We start from the raw sequence: 17,707 nt of genomic DNA, 5'->3' as shown, positions 1-17,707 counted from the left end.
TTCTAGTTTGATAATTGCATTCTAGTTTGATAATAGCATTCTAGTTTGATAATTGCATTCTAGTTTGATAATAGCATTCTAGTTTGATAATTGCATTCTAGTTTGATAATTGCATTCTAGTTTAATAATAGCATTCTAGTTTGATAATAGCATTCTAGTTTGATAATTGCATTCTAGTTTGATAATTGCATTCTAGTTTGATAATAGCATTCTAGTTTGATAATAGCATTCTAGTTTGATAATTGCATTCTAGTTTGATAATTGCATTCTAGTTTGATAATAGCATTCTAGTTTGATAATAGCATTCTAGTTTGATAATTGCATTCTAGTTTGATAATTGCATTCTAGTTTGATAATAGCATTCTAGTTTGATAATTGCATTCTAGTTTGATAATTGCATTCTAGTTTGATAATAGCATTCTAGTTTGATAATAGCATTCTAGTTTGATAATTGCATTCTAGTTTGATAATTGCATTCTAGTTTGATAATAGCATTCTAGTTTGATAATAGCATTCTAGTTTGATAATTGCATTCTAGTTTGATAATTGCATTCTAGTTTGATAATAGCATTCTAGTTTGATAATTGCATTCTAGTTTGATAATAGCATTCTAGTTTGATAATTGCATTCTAGTTTGATAATAGCATTCTAGTTTGATAATTGCATTCTAGTTTGATAATTGCATTCTAGTTTGATAATAGCATTCTAGTTTGATAATAGCATTCTAGTTTGATAATTGCATTCTAGTTTGATAATTGCATTCTAGTTTGATAATAGCATTCTAGTTTGATAATTGCATTCTAGTTTGATAATAGCATTCTAGTTTGATAATAGCATTCTAGTTTGATAATTGCATTCTAGTTTGATAATTGCATTCTAGTTTGATAATTGCATTCTAGTTTGATAATAGCATTCTAGTTTGATAATTGCATTCTAGTTTGATAATTGCATTCTAGTTTGATAATAGCATTCTAGTTTGATAATAGCATTCTAGTTTGATAATAGCATTCTAGTTTGATAATTGCATTCTAGTTTGATAATAGCATTCTAGTTTGATAATAGCATTCTAGTTTGATAATAGCATTCTAGTTTGATAATAGCATTCTAGTTTGATAATTGCATTCTAGTTTGATAATAGCATTCTAGTTTGATAATAGCATTCTAGTTTGATAATAGCATTCTAGTTTGATAGCATTCTAGTTTGATAATAGCATTCTAGTTTGATAATAGCATTCTAGTTTGATAATAGCATTCTAGTTTGATAATAGCATTCTAGTTTGATAATAGCATTCTAGTTTGATAATTGCATTCTAGTTTGATAATAGCATTCTAGTTTGATAATAGCATTCTAGTTTGATAATTGCATTCTAGTTTGATAATAGCATTCTAGTTTGATAATTGCATTTTAGTTTGATAATTGCATTCTAGTTTGATAATTGCATTCTAGTTTGATAATAGCATTCTAGTTTGATAATAGCATTCTAGTTTGATAATTGCATTCTAGTTTGATAATAGCATTCTAGTTTGATAATTGCATTCTAGTTTGATAATAGCATTCTAGTTTGATAATAGCATTCTAGTTTGATAATTGCATTCTAGTTTGATAATAGCATTCTAGTTTGATAATAGCATTCTAGTTTGATAATAGCATTCTAGTTTGATAATTGCATTCTAGTTTGATAATAGCATTCTAGTTTGATAATAGCATTCTAGTTTGATAATAGCATTCTAGTTTGATAATTGCATTCTAGTTTGATAATTGCATTCTAGTTTGATAATAGCATTCTAGTTTGATAATAGCATTCTAGTTTGATAATAGCATTCTAGTTTGATAATTGCATTCTAGTTTGATAATAGCATTCTAGTTTGGTCAGTTAGTTTGGTCAGTTTTTTTCTTAATTCTTTCCAATGTGTCAAGTAATTATCTTTTAGTTTTCTCATGATTTGGCTGGGTCTAATTGTGTTATATTCTCCAGGACCAGCTTGCTTAGGGGACCCTTATCCAGATTAATATTTCTGCAGGTGATGGTTTTGTTATGGAAGGTTTGGGAATCGCTTCCTTTTAGGTGGTTGTAGAATTTATCGTCTCTTTTCTGGATTTTGATCATTAACGGATATCGGCCTAATTCTGCTCTGCATGCATTATTTGGTGTTTTACATTGTACACGGAGGATATTTTTGCAAAATTCTACATGCAGTCTCAATTTGGTGTTTGTCCCATTATTGGTTGGTGAGTGGACCCCTGACCTCACAACCATTGTAATATATGCCATTTAGCAGACGCTTTTATCCAAAGCGACTTACAGTCATGTGTGCATACATTCTACGTATGGGTGGTCCCGGGGAGCGAACCCACTGGGTTCTATAAATGATTCAAGTATTTTTAGCCTGACCCTAATTGGTAGGTCAAATTTTATGTTCCTTTTGATGGCATAGTAGGCCCTTCTTGCCTTGTCTCTACGATCGTTCACAGCTTTGTGGAAGTTATGTGTGGCGCTGATGTTTAGACCAAGGTATGTATCGTTTTTGTGTGCTCCAGGGCAACAGTGTCTAGATGGCATTTGTATTTGTGGTCCTGGCAACTTGAGCTTTTTTGGAACACCACGATTTTTGTCTTACTGTCAAGGCCCAGATCTGACATAATCTGTGCAGAAGCTGTAGGTGCTGCTGTGGGCCCTTCTTGGTTGGGGACAGAAGCACCAGATCATTAGCAAACAGTAGACACTTGACTTCAGATTCTAGTAGGGTGAGGATGGGAGCTGCAGTTCTAGTGTCCTCGCCAATTCATTGATATGTACATTGAAGAGGGTGAAGTTTAAGCTGCATCCCTGTCTCACCCCACGGCCCTGTGGAAAGAAATATGTGTGTTTGTTTGCCAATTTTAACTGCATACTTGATGTTTGTGTACGTGGGTTTTATAATGTTGGATGTTTTTCCCCCAACACCACTTTCCATCAATTTGTACAGCAGACCCTCAAGCCAAATTGAGTCAAAAGCTTTTTTGAAATCAACAAAGCATGAGAAGACTTTACCTTTGTTTTGGTTTGTTTGTCAATTAAGGGGTTGTGCAGGGTGAATAAGTGGTCTGTTGTAAGGTAATTTTGTGAAAAGCCAGTTTGACATTTGCTCAGTACATTGTTTTCATTGAGGAAATGTGCGAGTCTGCTGTTAATGATAATGCAGAGGATTTTCCCAAGGTTGCTCTCTCTCTCTGACTCTCTCTGGTCTATCAGCATGCTGCCTACAGAGTGTGCCTGCCAGGCAAACACCAGCAGCAGCCCCTCACAAAGCTCTGAGATGGAAATAAACACACACATTCATGCACACACATACACTATGTGCAAGGAAACACACACATCCATCTACTGGAAGATGAAGCCCCAATTTTTTTTAAATCTATCAGTATGGTGTATACTCACAATCACCAGGCCTATTTGACATATGCGTTTAGGTAGCTAATAACTGTGCCAGAGCCAGATGTAACGGTACAAACATGGATGGAAAAGGGCCACTATTAGAGGCATGTTGTAGCGAGCTGCTCTGGCTCGGCCCGCTCGCTGTAGCTTATCTGAATTTACAGGATTTTATACTAACGTCTCTATGCTGCCTCACACACACACAAACACACACACAGTGTGTGTGTGTGTGTGTGTGTGTGTGTGTGTGTGTGTGTGTGTGTGTGTGTGTGTGTGTGTGTGTGTGTGTGTGTGTGTGTGTGTGTGTGTGTGTGTGTGTGTGTGTGTGTGTGTGTGTGTGTGTGTGTGTGTGTGTGTGTGTGTGTGTGTGTGTGTGTGTGCGTGTGGCACCACGCCAGTACTGCAGCCACAGAGCCAGGCAGCTGCCAGTAATGCTGATCTATTAACAGAGAACAAGCATCCATCTCTACAGGTATGGGAGTGGAGCCCCACTGGGATCAAATAAGAAAACATGGGGGAGTACACTGGGCCACCAAGTCCCCCAATCCCCATAGCAATAAAATCAACAGACAGCCTGCATGGTGTTTAGACTAGAACAGGTGAGTCTCTCTATATATTCTGTATAGACTCTGATTCTCATAAGGCACTGGCTCTGAGGAAGACTGTGGAATGTGGGTGGTGCTCGATGTATGAAATTATCTCTGATGATCTGTTCCAAGATCCTGGAGGGAGGTTCGAGGTAGAAGGAGAAGGGGGTTCATGGTGTGTGTGGGTGTGTGTGGGTGCATGCCTGCGTGGTTGTGTGCATGCAGGTGGTCGTGGATGTGTGTGTGTGTGTGTGTGTGTGTGTGTGTGTGTGTGTGTGTGTGTGTGTGTGTGTGTGTGTGTGTGTGTGTGTGTGTGTGTGTGTGTGTGTGTGTGTGTGTGTGTGTGTGTGTGTGTGTGTGTGTGTGTGTGTGTGTGTGTGTGTGTTTGTTTGTGCGTGCGTGCGTGTGTGTGTGTGTGTGTGTGTGTGTGTGTGTGTGTGTTCTTGTCTGATGCTGCAGGGGTTAAAGATAAAGAGACAGTGATATAACACACACATCAGTCAAGTATACTGTGTGTGTGTGTGTGTGTGTGTGTGTGTGTGTGTGTGTGTGTGTGTGTGTGTGTGTGTGTGTGTGTGTGTGTGTGTGTGTGTGTGTGTGTGTGTGTGTGTGTGTGTGTGTGTGTGTGTGTGTGTGTGTGTGTGTGTGTGTGTGTGTGTGTGTGCATATGTCATTCATATGAGTAATTGTATTTCCCATGGCTGTTCTGCGTCCTCTAACCGGATGATCCCTGGCAAGGGATTCGGATTACTCTACCCAGATCCAGGGATGTATTATAATTCCATTGATCTAAGACCTATACAGTATACGGTACATCAGATGAAAGCACCTGGCCCTGACTTATAACAGAGGGGACAATTTTTTTTTTTTTTTATTTGATCAGCCTGCTGTAAACTTAAATCCTGGCTTATAGCAGAACAGTCTGTGTCCATGGTCAGATCAGGGAGGGTCAGGTAACGCATACTAACATGATGACTGACTGTTTGATGGAGAGACCTTCTGGCAATTCTCTCCCACCGGGCCTAAAGCTAGTCGGCAGAAAGCCTCTCACACCTGAGTCTACAACAAGAACTCAAAGGGTTAAGTTTAGGTCCAAGTGGTTAAAGTTAGGGCTATGGCTTGGGGAAGGCATAAAACAAAAAGGTGTGTGTATTTCTCTCTGTTCTCTGAGCAGCATGGAGGTTGCAGAGCTTGCAGTGTAGGGGAGCGGGATGCAGTGAGTAGTCAGGCAGCTACTCAAAGTGAACAAGTCTCTAGTGACATGGAGATGGATCATTTAACGCTGCGTCTTTCATTTGAAGCCATTCGCCTCTGGAGAGATGATGACCTTGATTGCTGGGAGATGCCTGCTCTCAGGCTGCAACTGATCACCGGGACAACTGTTCTCAGGAAACTGGCGCGGAGTACACACAGAGAGAGAGCCCAGCTCTGAGCAACGTAAAGGGACCGAGATGCGTGTGTTCGTGTGTGTGTTTTCTATGTATTTTTTTATTTAACCTTCATTTTGGCAGGGTGTCATGCTGAGACCAAGGTCCCTTTTACAGATTCATGTACACACATCAATACACGATACACATCAATATTCCGAGTCACATCAACACACATTAATATAGACATTAATCTTCACATCAATACACTAAACTCTAAACACAATCATAGAAAACAAACACAATCTTCAGTAAAAAGGTCCTCAGTCAGCCGTTTCAATTGCCTTAGAGTCACCAATTCGTCACATTTTAGAGAGCCTTGGAGATTATTCAACAAGGAAGGTGCGAAAAAACTAAAAGCAGATTTACAGAATCTCCCAGGTTAGCTATTCCTGAGACTGGGTCTGGTATCTTGTACGTCTGTAAGTTAACAATGAAGTAAGGTAGGCAGAAGTTTATGCAGCGGGGTTTATAAATATAAAGAGTGCAAAGCATCGATCTACAACTTCAAAGAGGGCCAGCCTACTTTCTGATACAGAATGCAGTGATGTGTACTGAACCCATCCCCTTACTAAAGTGTAGTGAGCTATGGATGAGTTACTTCAGACTTCTTTTGAGGTAGATTGGTAGATTTTCCAGACCCAGATTAAATCTACTCCTGGACTATAAAGCATCCTCAGTGGAGAATCTCAATCTGAAAGTGTTTTTAGTCCAGGAATAGGCTTCATCTGTGTCTCAACCTGGCCTCAGGGCAATTCATGAGATTCCGTTATATATACAACAAGCTGTTTGTAAGTGGCTGCTATGAAAGTGATCTGTGTTTGCAACGTGATCAGGGGTGTATTCATCGTTGAAAAACGTTTCTTAATGGAAGCAATCCAAACAGAGATAAACATACCTGAATTTGTCGAATAGAAACTATCATTTGCAACTGTTGGACTAATGATTATAACCTAGATGCAGGCAAGAGTGTGCAATCCGGTATTGAATGTGTCACTGTCTGTCACCTTGATTACAAAAAATTATCATGACCGGGGCACCCACGTTGCAAACTTTCATTCATAGGCTAGGTTGTAGCAATCTCTTGATGGGTACTGGGAAAATGTTAGTATCATGTAGTAGCCTAAACCTATCGATGTTGAGCTGGGCTAGTGGGATATGAATGATAGTCATCCAATATGCTATAATAAAAATAAGGCTATGTTCAAGTGTAGGAAAGGATGAAACAGAGTCTGTCTGTGCCACCAGTAAGTACAGATAGTATGATAAATCCCCTCGCACAGTCCCTGCAGCCGGATAACTTTCTCATAGCTTATGGAAGGAAATGCTGTTGGAATGCTCAACCGGTGCTCATTCAGCCGACAGAAACTTTCAACCGGTTCTCCCCATTAAGCAGCGAGTCGGAGTCAGAGGCCGAGCCTTCTCTGGTCTCTACTCCTCCCATTACGGGGTCTGGGACGCCGAAGCCTCCCACCATTAGCTCTGACCAATTGAAAACCCTAGTCATCGGCGACTCCATTACCCGCAGTATTAGACTTAAAACGAATCATCCAGCGATCATACATTGTTTACCAGGGGGCAGGGCTACCGACGTTAAGGCTAATCTGAAGATGGTGCTGGCTAAAGTGTAGAGTGTAGAGACTATAGGGATATTGTTATCCACGTCGGCACCAAAGATGTTAGGATGAAACAGTCAGAGGTCACCAAGCGCAACATAGCTTCAGCGTGTAAATCAGCCAGTAAGATGTGTCGTCATCGAGTAATTGTCTCTGGCCCCCTACCAGTTAGGGGGAGTGATGAGCTCTACAGCAGAGTCTCACAACTCAAACGCTGGCTGAAAACTGTGTTCTGCCCCTCCCAATAGGTAGAATTTGTAAATAATTGGCCCTCTTTCTGGGACTCACCCACAAATAGGGCCGCCCCCAGGTGGTAAAGGTCGGTAAACAACACATCCGACACGCTGATCCTCAACACAGGGGCCCCTCAAGGGTGCGTGCTCAGTCGACTCCTGTACTCCATGTTCACTAATGACTGCACGGCCAGGGACGACTCCAATACCATCATCAAGTTTTGCCAATGACACAACAGTGGTAGGCCTGATCACTGACAATAATGAGACATCCTATAGGGAGGAGGTTAGAGACCTGGCTGTGTCGTGCCAGGACAACAACCTCTCCCTCTACGTGATCAAGACAAAGGAGATGATTCTGTACTACAGGAAAAAGAGGACCGAGCATGCCCCCATTCTCATCAACGGGGCTGCAGTGGAGCAGGTTGAGAACTTCAAGTTCCTTGGTGTCCACATCACCAACAAACTAACATGGTCCGAGCACACCAAGACAGTTGTGAAGAGGGCACGACAAAACCTATTCCCCCTCAGGAGACTGAAAAGATTTGGCATGGGTCCTCAGATCCTCAAAAGGTTCTACAGCTGAACCATCGAGAGCATCCTGACTCGTTGCATTACTGCCTGTTATGGCAACTGTTCAGCCTCTGACTGCAAGGCACGACAGAGGGTAGTGCAAACAGCCCAGTACATCACTGGGGCCAAGCTTCCTGCCATCCAGGACCTCTATACGAGGCGGTGTCAGAGGAAGGCCCTAAAAATCCAGTGTATCCAGTCTGGTGTACGGGAACAGGGCCCTAGAGTACGGAATGGATCTAAAATCTAGAGTAGGGTTGCCAAACACACAGCCCGAGGGGGAAACAAAACCCAGTATACTTTTAAATTACTAAAACCAAATCGAAATTGTATAAATTATAGTGGACTTAAATTCATACAGTCTCTTGACTGTGTCCAGCTCACAATAATCACAGAAATGAAAGCTAGACTTTCAGTGAGCGAAAATTCAAAAAACGATTGATACAGGACTATGTTTAGCATTTGGACCGCGAGGAAATGTAACCTATTTTCAGTGCAGCTCCGGACCTCATTGAAGACAGAATGCGGCCCTCAGGGGACATTTGTTTGACACTCCCGCTCTAGAGTCTGTATTAATGCCGCGTTCAAAACAACTGGGAAAGGGGAACTCGGAAATCCTCGATATCTAACTTCAGTGCATTCAAAACAACTGAGAACTTAGACTGGGAAAATCGATTTGAGCGGTATTCCAACTCTGAATTCCAACTCGAGAACTTGGGCCTCTTTCGCGAGCGCCACTTTCTGACCTGAAGATCACTGACATCATGATTAGCAGCACTTAGCAGCACTTACCACCATCTTGTTAAGGGAGACCCAGCAGTCCTGGGGGAAATCCTGCAGCATGGGAACCAGGAACTGCAAACAGCCATCCCAGTGACACAGCAGCAACATCATACCAATCAGGTTGAAGATACGCATCACTGCACTGGCCAGGTCATAGGTCATATGGAAGATCTGTCACGAGAGGGACAGAAAGAGAGGACAGTCAGTGGTGTGTAACACCTTATTCATTCACCATTTCACATGGATTTAGCTTACGTTAACAAAGACAATGAACACATGATAAAAAATGTAAAAAGATGGAGCCAGATTACATTATTTGCATTATCTGGTTACAACAGGATATGGACAGGATTTGGATTCATGATTGGATTAGTTATCGAAATTCAGTAAGTAAGTTTGCCGATACCGATTATGCACAGTTGCTTTTCTGAACACACAACTGTTGCATTTTCGTAAGTTACCTTGAGAAATGAAGCACACCAAATAACTTCTGCGATGATGACACTAATTTCCTGCACTCATCAGGCACTAATAGCTCTGTTGAGATTAACATGATCAAGAGAGATACAGTAAGTGTGGAATGTCAAAAATCTCAATCAATCAGACATAAGACAGCTATCCTCCCTCATTCTCCCTTCCTTCCTTCCTTCCTTCCCTTCCTCCACCCACCCCTCCTCCTCTCCCTCCCTCCCTCCCTCCCCTTTCCTTCCCTCTCCAAGACCAATGCTTGTCCTATTATGGTGAGTGTGTTTAGAACACCCAGCCCAGAGTGATGCACTGGTGTTGTGGTCACAGCCTTGTAAACACTTCTCAGCTGTGGCCCTTTGGCTGTGGTCAAAGGGCCTGTCTCCCTATCGTGCAAGTGTGCATGCGTGTGTGTTCCAGAAAAGCCCTGCAGGAGAACCAATTAAGCCCCAAAAAACATAAGACCAAAAGGCTACCACACCTGAGACAGGAGAAGTTGCCCTATATAGTAACTAGGCCATTAACACCCCTCTACGAAGACAGGGGAGAGAAGAGATGCTCCCGACTGTTGTTTACAATGTAGAGCTCCAACAGAGTGTGAGCCAGGCGATTCAGTCATCTTACAAGACCTCACTCACGCCAACCCATGGGTTTAAAGCTTAACTGAATGCAACATTAGAACCTGTTCTGATATACAACAGAAGGCTGGAATGTATCCCTTTGCTGTTTCTCCAAGTGACTGTATTGGAATATCTGTGGTGAAAAAGGCCAAGCAAGCATCCTTTGTATCACCTCTTTCCAGCTTTGTCTCAAAAGCCCTACAATTAAAAACAAACTCCCTGTGTTACCGAGGCACCTGTGTTTCCTGTGTTTGGGTGGTACTGTATGTGGGTGTTTTTCAAGGTGCCTGCACAGCTGTTTCTGCTTGTATATAATTTACCCGCAATGCACACATATCTAAATAAATGCAGTGGCTTATCACTGTTAAAATGTAGTGTTATGTAACACTAAAACACTAAAACTAGTGGTAACTGAGCTGCCAATACCTTAAAGGAGACAGCACCTTAACTTTGCTGGAGGATTTAAGGTGTACTGAAACATTCACCCTGAGGTGTTCTGAAGCATGAAATGGTACCGCACACCACCGAATCAGGAGATGTGCAACACCTTGCCAGAGGCTGGGAAAAGTTTAAAAACACTATTATGGTGTTTCAGGGGCAGAACGACAGATTAATACCTTGTCAGCTCGGGGGTTTGAACTTGCAACCTTCCGGTTACAAGTCCAACACTCTATCCACTAGGCTACCCTGCCGGCCCACAAACTCCTCATTCCAAAATGTCAAAGTACTATGCTCAAGCAAGGGACACAAAAATATATAGTTTTGCAAAAATAAAAATACTTTTTTCCCCCCATGATAATAATTGTGTACTAAATACTTTTTTCAAGTCATGATTGAAGGTTAAAATGCTTGATCATTTATTTTCTAATTATCAAATGACCACAAAACATTAACAGGTCTAGGTAGGACAGTTCAAAGATTAGTAAGTAGTATTTATCACATTATTCTTCGAAATCAACAGAAAAGTGGCATAAAATCAAATCAAATTTTATTGGTCACATACACATATTTAGCAATGTTATTGGGGGTGTAGTGAGATGCTTGTGTTGCTAGCTCCAAAAGTGCAGTTATATCTAAGAATTCACAACAATACACACAAATCTAAAAGTAAAATAATGGAATTAAGAAATATATACAGTAGAATAGAATACAGTATATACATATGAAATGAATAAAGCAGTATGTAATCATTATTAAAGTGACTAGTGTTCCATTATTAAAGTGACCAGTGATTCCACATCTATGTATATAGGGCAGCAACCTCTAAGGTGCAGGGTTGAGTAACTGGGTGGTAGCTGGCTAGTGATGGATATTTAACAGTATGATGGCCTTGAGATAGAAGCTGTTTTTCAGTGTCAGAGTGCACCACCCTTTGGTTGCATGCGGTGCAGTTGCCGTACGAGGCAGCCCAACAGGATGCTTTCAATTGTGCATCTGTAAAAGGGTCTTAGGGGCCAAGCCAAATTTCTTCAGCCTCCTGAGGTTGAAGAGGTGCTGTTTGGCCTTCTTCGCTAAACTGTCTGTGTGGGTGGACCATTTCAGATGGTCAGTGATGTGTACAATGAGGATATTAAAGCTTTCCACCTTTCCAATGTGGATAGAGACGTGCTCCCTCTGCTTTTTCCTGAAGTCCATTATCGTCTCCTTAATTTAGTTGACGTTGAGGGAGAGGTTATTTTCCTGGCACCACTCCGCCAGGTCCCTCACCTCCTCCTTGTAGGATGTCTCTTCATTGTTGGTAATCAGGCCTACTATGGTTGTGTCATCTGCAAACTTGATAATTGAGTTGGAGACATGTGTGGCCACACAGTCATGGGTGAACAGGGAGTACAGGAGGGGGCTGAGTATGCACCCTTGTGGGGCCCCAGTGTTGAGGATCAGTGAAGGGGAGGTGTTGTTTCCTACCTTCACCACTTGGGGGCGGCCCGTCAGAAAGTCCTGGGCCCAGTTGCACAGGGCGGGGTTCAGACCCAGGGCCCAGAGCTCGATGATGAGCTTGGAGGGTACTATGGTGTTGAAGGCTGAGCTATAGTCAATTAACAGCATTCTTACATTGGTATTCCTTTTGTCCAGATGGGGTAGGGCAGTGTGCAGTGCAATAGCGATTGCATCGTCTGTGGATCTATTCGGGCATTGCGACTCCACTTTGTCTCTGTACTGGCGTTTGCCTGTTTGATTGCCTAATGGAGGGAATAACTACACACTTTGCATTTGACCATATTCCCAGTCACCTTGCCATGGTTAAATGCGGTGGTTTGCGCTTTCAGTTTAGCACGAATGCTGCCATCAATCCATGGTTTCTGATTTGGGTAGGTTTTAATAGTCACAGTTGGAACAACATCCCTTATACACTTCCTGATGAACTCAGTCACCATGTTTGTGTATACATCAATGTTATTATCCAAGGCTACCCGGAACATATCCCAGTCCGTATGATCAAAACAATCTTGAAGCATGGATTCTGATTGGTCAGACCAGCATTGAATAGACCTTAGCACAGGTACTTCCTGTTTGAGTTTCTGCCTATAGGAAGGGAGGAGCAAAATGGAGCTGTGATCTGATTTGCCGAAGGAAGGGCAGGGGAGGGCATTGTCGGTATCCCGGAATAGAGAATATTAGTGGTTGAGTGTTTTTCCAGCACGGCTACTACAGTCAATGTGTTGATAGAACTTCGGTAGCGTTTTCCTCAAATTTGTTTTGTTAAAATCCCCAGCTACAATAAATGCGGCCTCGGGATATGTGGTTTCCAGTTTGAAGAGAAACAATATTTATAAATCAATGCTCCAAGAAGCACATCTGCTCCAAAAACACTTATATAGTAATTTCTACAAGCTGCTGCTTTTTCATCAGCCCCAAACAAAACTGAAGCTGTAATCATAATGATACTAATAAACTTTCTTGGGTAGAGGCGAAGACAAAGAAGGCAGAATCAATTTCCTTAAATGTATCCATAATGGGAAGAAAATTGCCTTTATTAATGAGTATACTCCAAATTCATATGATCCAGCATATTGTTAGAATTAACTGAATTCCATCTGGTTATTGAGAAAGGCATGAATTCCATTTTGGACATTCAAAACAAATTTAATAAGACCAACTACAACCAAGGCTCTCCAGTATATACTCTCTGATTACAACCTTATTGATGCCTGGTGAGCACATAATCCTGAATCAAAACAGTGCACTTATTACTTATTAGCCATAAATCTTTCTCACTACGCTTACTACTGACAACTTCACATTTCGGAATCTCCTAAAGGAGCCATAAGATGGCATTTCAACATTTCATTTCTACAGAATCAAACATTCTTTGATCGATTTGAAATGTGTCTAAATTAATTCATAATGATCCATAAAAATTAAGTCGATGACCCCTGGATACTATGGGATGCTGCCAAAGGTTTTATTAAAAATAATGCAAATGTTGTTAACTGCGTTAGAGCGTTCTCAACAAACTCTTTTCAGACCAGGTAGATATTACTCTTTCCAAAGTCAAGACAGAACATATGTATTGATCAGGCAGAGAGCAGAATTTGCCATCCATCAAGTTAGACTCAACCATTACTTCCATGGTAATTATCCCAGTTGTTTATTGGCCAACACGCTATGCAGTAATGATCAATTAACTGATTGAATCTATTGAATCTGGAACAGGGGAATTACTATCAGAACCCAAATTCATCAGCAAAGATTCTCAAGCTTCTATAAAGAACTGTACACCTCTGATTGTAAATCCACACCAAGCCAGACTAGGTACTTCCTAAAATAATTACGAACTCTTCTTCTCTCAATAGAGGAAGCCACCTTGCTGGGAGCCTAAATCTCTCTCAATGAATTAAAAAGGGGATTGGATAGCATGAATAAAGGCAAATCACCTGGATGGGACGGTATTTCTTCCTGAGGTCTTTTTAAAATGTTGGAATCAATTAGGTCCACTATTGCTCAAAATTATTAATATAGCAGTTCACAAAGGTTCATTTGGGAGAGATGTGAATAGAGGATACCACCCAGTGTTCTCACTATCGCCCCCTATCTTAGACAAATACAGATAAAAAACTGTTTTCCAAAATGTTGTCGTCTCGAGACTTACCCAAATTAGGCCACACAGACCAAGCGGGTTTGTTATAAAGTGTTTATACTCGGATAACCTCTGTCGACTATTACATATCTTAGATTCTTCATCAGAAACAACAGTTCCTTGGGCTGTATCTCTTGATGCAGAAAAAGCTTTCAATAGACTAGAATGGTCATACCTCTTGGTCTGTCTTGGAACATATGGGTATTGGCTCCAATTTCATTAATATGATTAAAATACTTTTTGAAAAACCCTCAGCCATACTGTGTGTTCCTTAATGCAACCTCTGTGTCAGATTTCAAAAAAGCTTTACCGAAAAAGCACACCATGCTATAATCTGAGAACAGCGCTCAGAGACCAAAACAAGCCATACAGATATCCGCCATGTTGTGGAGTCAACAGAAGTCATAAATAGCATTATAAATATTCACTTACCTTTGATGATCTTCTTCAGAATGCACTCCCAGGAATCCCAGTTCTACAATAAATGTTTGATTTGTTCGATAAAGTCCATCATTTATGTCCAAAAACCTCCTTTTTGTTCGCACCTTTAGTTCACAAATCCAAATTCACGACGCACAGGCCAGATGAAAGGTAAAACAATTCTATTACAGTTCGTAGAAACATGTCAAACGATGTATAGAATCAATCTTTAGGATGTTTTTAACATAAATCTTCAATAATGTTTCAACCGGAGAATTCCTTTGTCTTTAGAAATGCAATGGAAAGCAGCTACCTCTCACGGGAGCGCGCCTGACTGAGCTCATGGCCTTCTTGCAGACCCCTTACTCAATCAGCTCTTAATCTCTCCTCCTTCACAATAGAAACCTGAAACAAGGTTCTAAAGACTGTTGACATCTAGTGGAAGCCTTGGGAAGTGCAATTGGACCAAATTTACACTGTATCTTGGATAGGCAAAGAGTTGAAAAACTACAAACCTCAGATTTCCCACTTCCTGGTTGGATTTTTTCTCATTTTGTTTGCCTGCCATATGTTCTGTTATACTCACAGACATCATTCAAACAATTTTAGAAACGTCAGAGTGTTTCCTAGCCATATCTACTAATGGTATGCATATCTTAGCTTCTGGGCCTGAGTAGCAGGCAGTTTACTCTGGGCACCTTATTCATCCAAGCTACTCAATACTGCCCCCAAGCCATAAGAGGCTTTAATGGCTAGCTCAGAATATGAGGTTTTAATGGCTAGCTCAGAATATGAGCTTTCCAAAAGTTGTTTATATATTGGAGTCATCATGCCAGACTACCTGGCCTGATGACTCCTTGCTGTCCCCAGTCCACCTGGCCGTACTGGTGCTCCAGTTTCAACTGTTCTGCCTGCGGCTATGGAACCCTGACCATTTTACCAGATGTACTACCTGTCCCAGACCAGCTGTTTTCAACTCTCTAGAGACAGCAGGGGCGGTAGAGATTGGCTATGAAAAGCCAACTGACATTTACTCCTGAGATGCTGACCTGTTGCACCCTTGACAACCACTGTGATTATTATTATTTGACCCTGCTGGTCATCTATGAACATTTGAACATCTTGGCCATGTTCTGTTATAATCTCCACCCAGTACAGCCAGAAGAGGACTGTCCACCCCTCATAGCCTGGTTCCTCTCTAGGTTTCTTCCAAGGTTCTGGCCTTTCTAGGGAGTTTTTCCTAGCCACTGTGCTTCTACACCTGCATTGCTTGCGGTTGTGGTTTTAAGCTGGGTTTCTGTACAGCACTTTGTGACATCAGCTGATGTAAGAAGGGCTTTATAAATACATTTGATTGATTGATTGATATTAAAGAGCTCATTAATTTCGGGAGCCCAGATAATTTATTTATGAATCCCATCATTGGATGGTTCGGTAGTTGGGTTTCCCAAGGGACTCCATAGGCCAGCATAGTTTACCTACACTACATGACCAAAAGTATGTGGATTAATATGAAGTAGGTCCCTACTTTGCATCTTTAAAAGCTTACACTATAGGGAAGGCTTTCCACTAGATGTTGGAACAGTGCTACAGGGACTTGATTCCAATCAGCCACAAGAGCATTACTGAGGTCAGGCAGTGATGTTGGGTGATTAGGTCTGGCTCGCAGTTGGTGTTCCAACTCATCCCAAAGGTGTTCAATGGGGTTGAGGTCAGGGCTCTATGCAGACCAGTCAAGTTCTTCCACACCGATCTCGACAAACCATTTCTGTATGGACCTCGCTTTGTGCACAGGGACATTGTCATGCTGACAATGTTGGATGCACAGAATCATCTAGAAAGTCATTGTATGTTGTAGCCTTCACTGGAACTAAGGGGCCTAGCCTGAACCATGAAAAACAGCCCCAGACCACCAATTCCTCCACCAAACTTTACAGTTTGCACTATGCATTTGGGCAGACAGCGTTCTCAGATTTGTCCGTTGGACTGCCAGATAGGCAGTGGAGATTGCATGGCTGTGTGCTTGATTTTATACACCTGTCAGCAACAGGTGTGGCTGAAATAGCCCAATCCACGAATTTGAGGGGGTGTCAAACTTCCTTTTGTATATATAGTGTATGTTGTAAATATAGAAAAAGGAGTTGCCTGGTAATGTGTATGTATCTTTCAAATCTTAGGATGTTCATTACTGTCCATGATATTGGCATGGGTATGGATTGCACATTTACACCATTGTGGGGATGCAAAAGGCCACCCTCGAGATTGCAAAGCATTATTGTGTAATATTTCAGTATGGGCATGCCATTTTGATTCCCAGTTACATTGTTTTTTAAATTTTGTGCCAAATATAAATTGTGTGAGTAGTAATAGGACCACAGCTTAGTTTACATTGTTTAACCTCTCTGGGATCATTCGGGACGCTAGCGTCCCACCTCGCTAACAGCCAGTGAAATTGCAGGGCGCCAAATTCAAAACAACAGAAATCTCATAATTAAAATTCCTCAACCATACAAGTATTTTACACCATTTTAAATATACACTTCTCGTTAATCCAACCACAGTGTTCGATATCAAAAAGGCTTTTCAGGGAAAAGCAGAACATATCATTATTTTAGGTCAGCAACTAGTCACAGAAAGCATTCAGCCATTTTCCAACCAAAGAGAGGTGTCACAAAAAGCAGAAATATAGATAATATTAATCACTCACCCTTGACGATCTTCATTAGATGACACTCCCAGGACTCAATGTTACACAATACATGTATGTTTTGTTCGATCAAGTTAATATTTATATCCAAAAACCTCAGTTTACATTGGCGCCATGTTCAGAAATGCCTCCAAAACATCCGGAGAAATTGCAGAGAGCCACATCAAATAACAGAAATACTCATCATAAACTTTGATGAAAGATACATGTTTACATTGAACTAAAGATAAACTTGTTCTTAATGCAACCGATGTGTCCGATTTCAAAAAACCTTTTTGGCAAAAGCACAATATTCAATAATCTGAGAACAGGTTCAGCCACAAAAGCAAGCCATACAGTTACCCGCCAAATTGTGGAGTCAACAAAATAAATAGCATTATAAATCTTCACTTATCTTTGCTGATCTTCATCAGAATGCACTCCCAGGACTCTCACTTCCACAAGAAATGTTAGTTTTGTTCGATTACGTCCATATTAATGCCTAAAATCCAGACAAAAAGTCAAAAGAGTTCCATTACAGTTTGTAGAAAAAGGTCAAACGATGTTTACGATCAATCCTTAGGGTCTTTTTATAATAAATCTTCAACCGGACAATAGCGTATTCATTACAGAGGAAAAAGAAGGAAAGGCGTGTCCGCGTGACCGCACAGTAAACAACTGATTGGCCTCAGCCTAGTCCACTTGTTAAACAGCTCTTATTCGACACCCTTCCACAATAGAGGCCTCAAACAACTTTCTCAAGACTCAAGACTTCACAAGACTGTTGACATCTGCTGGAAGCT

The 17,707-nt window shown here is 41.2% G+C and overlaps 1 protein-coding gene across 1 annotated transcript in view; it reads right to left on the bottom strand.

The window, feature by feature from the left end:
* The window catches only part of LOC123999362 (potassium/sodium hyperpolarization-activated cyclic nucleotide-gated channel 2-like), a 100,700-nt gene that overhangs the window by 44,650 nt on the left and 38,343 nt on the right, over positions 1–17,707 (bottom strand). The window contains exon 3 of the mRNA XM_046305039.1: positions 8,645–8,806. Coding sequence (XP_046160995.1) covers positions 8,645–8,806 — 162 coding nt within the window. The remainder of the gene's footprint in view (positions 1–8,644; positions 8,807–17,707) is intronic.

This window comes from Oncorhynchus gorbuscha, linkage group LG02 (assembly GCF_021184085.1).
Source record: "Oncorhynchus gorbuscha isolate QuinsamMale2020 ecotype Even-year linkage group LG02, OgorEven_v1.0, whole genome shotgun sequence".
Lineage (NCBI taxonomy): Eukaryota > Metazoa > Chordata > Actinopteri > Salmoniformes > Salmonidae > Oncorhynchus > Oncorhynchus gorbuscha.
Note: the sequence above shows the minus strand (reverse complement) of the source record. Positions and strands in the feature narration are given on the sequence as shown.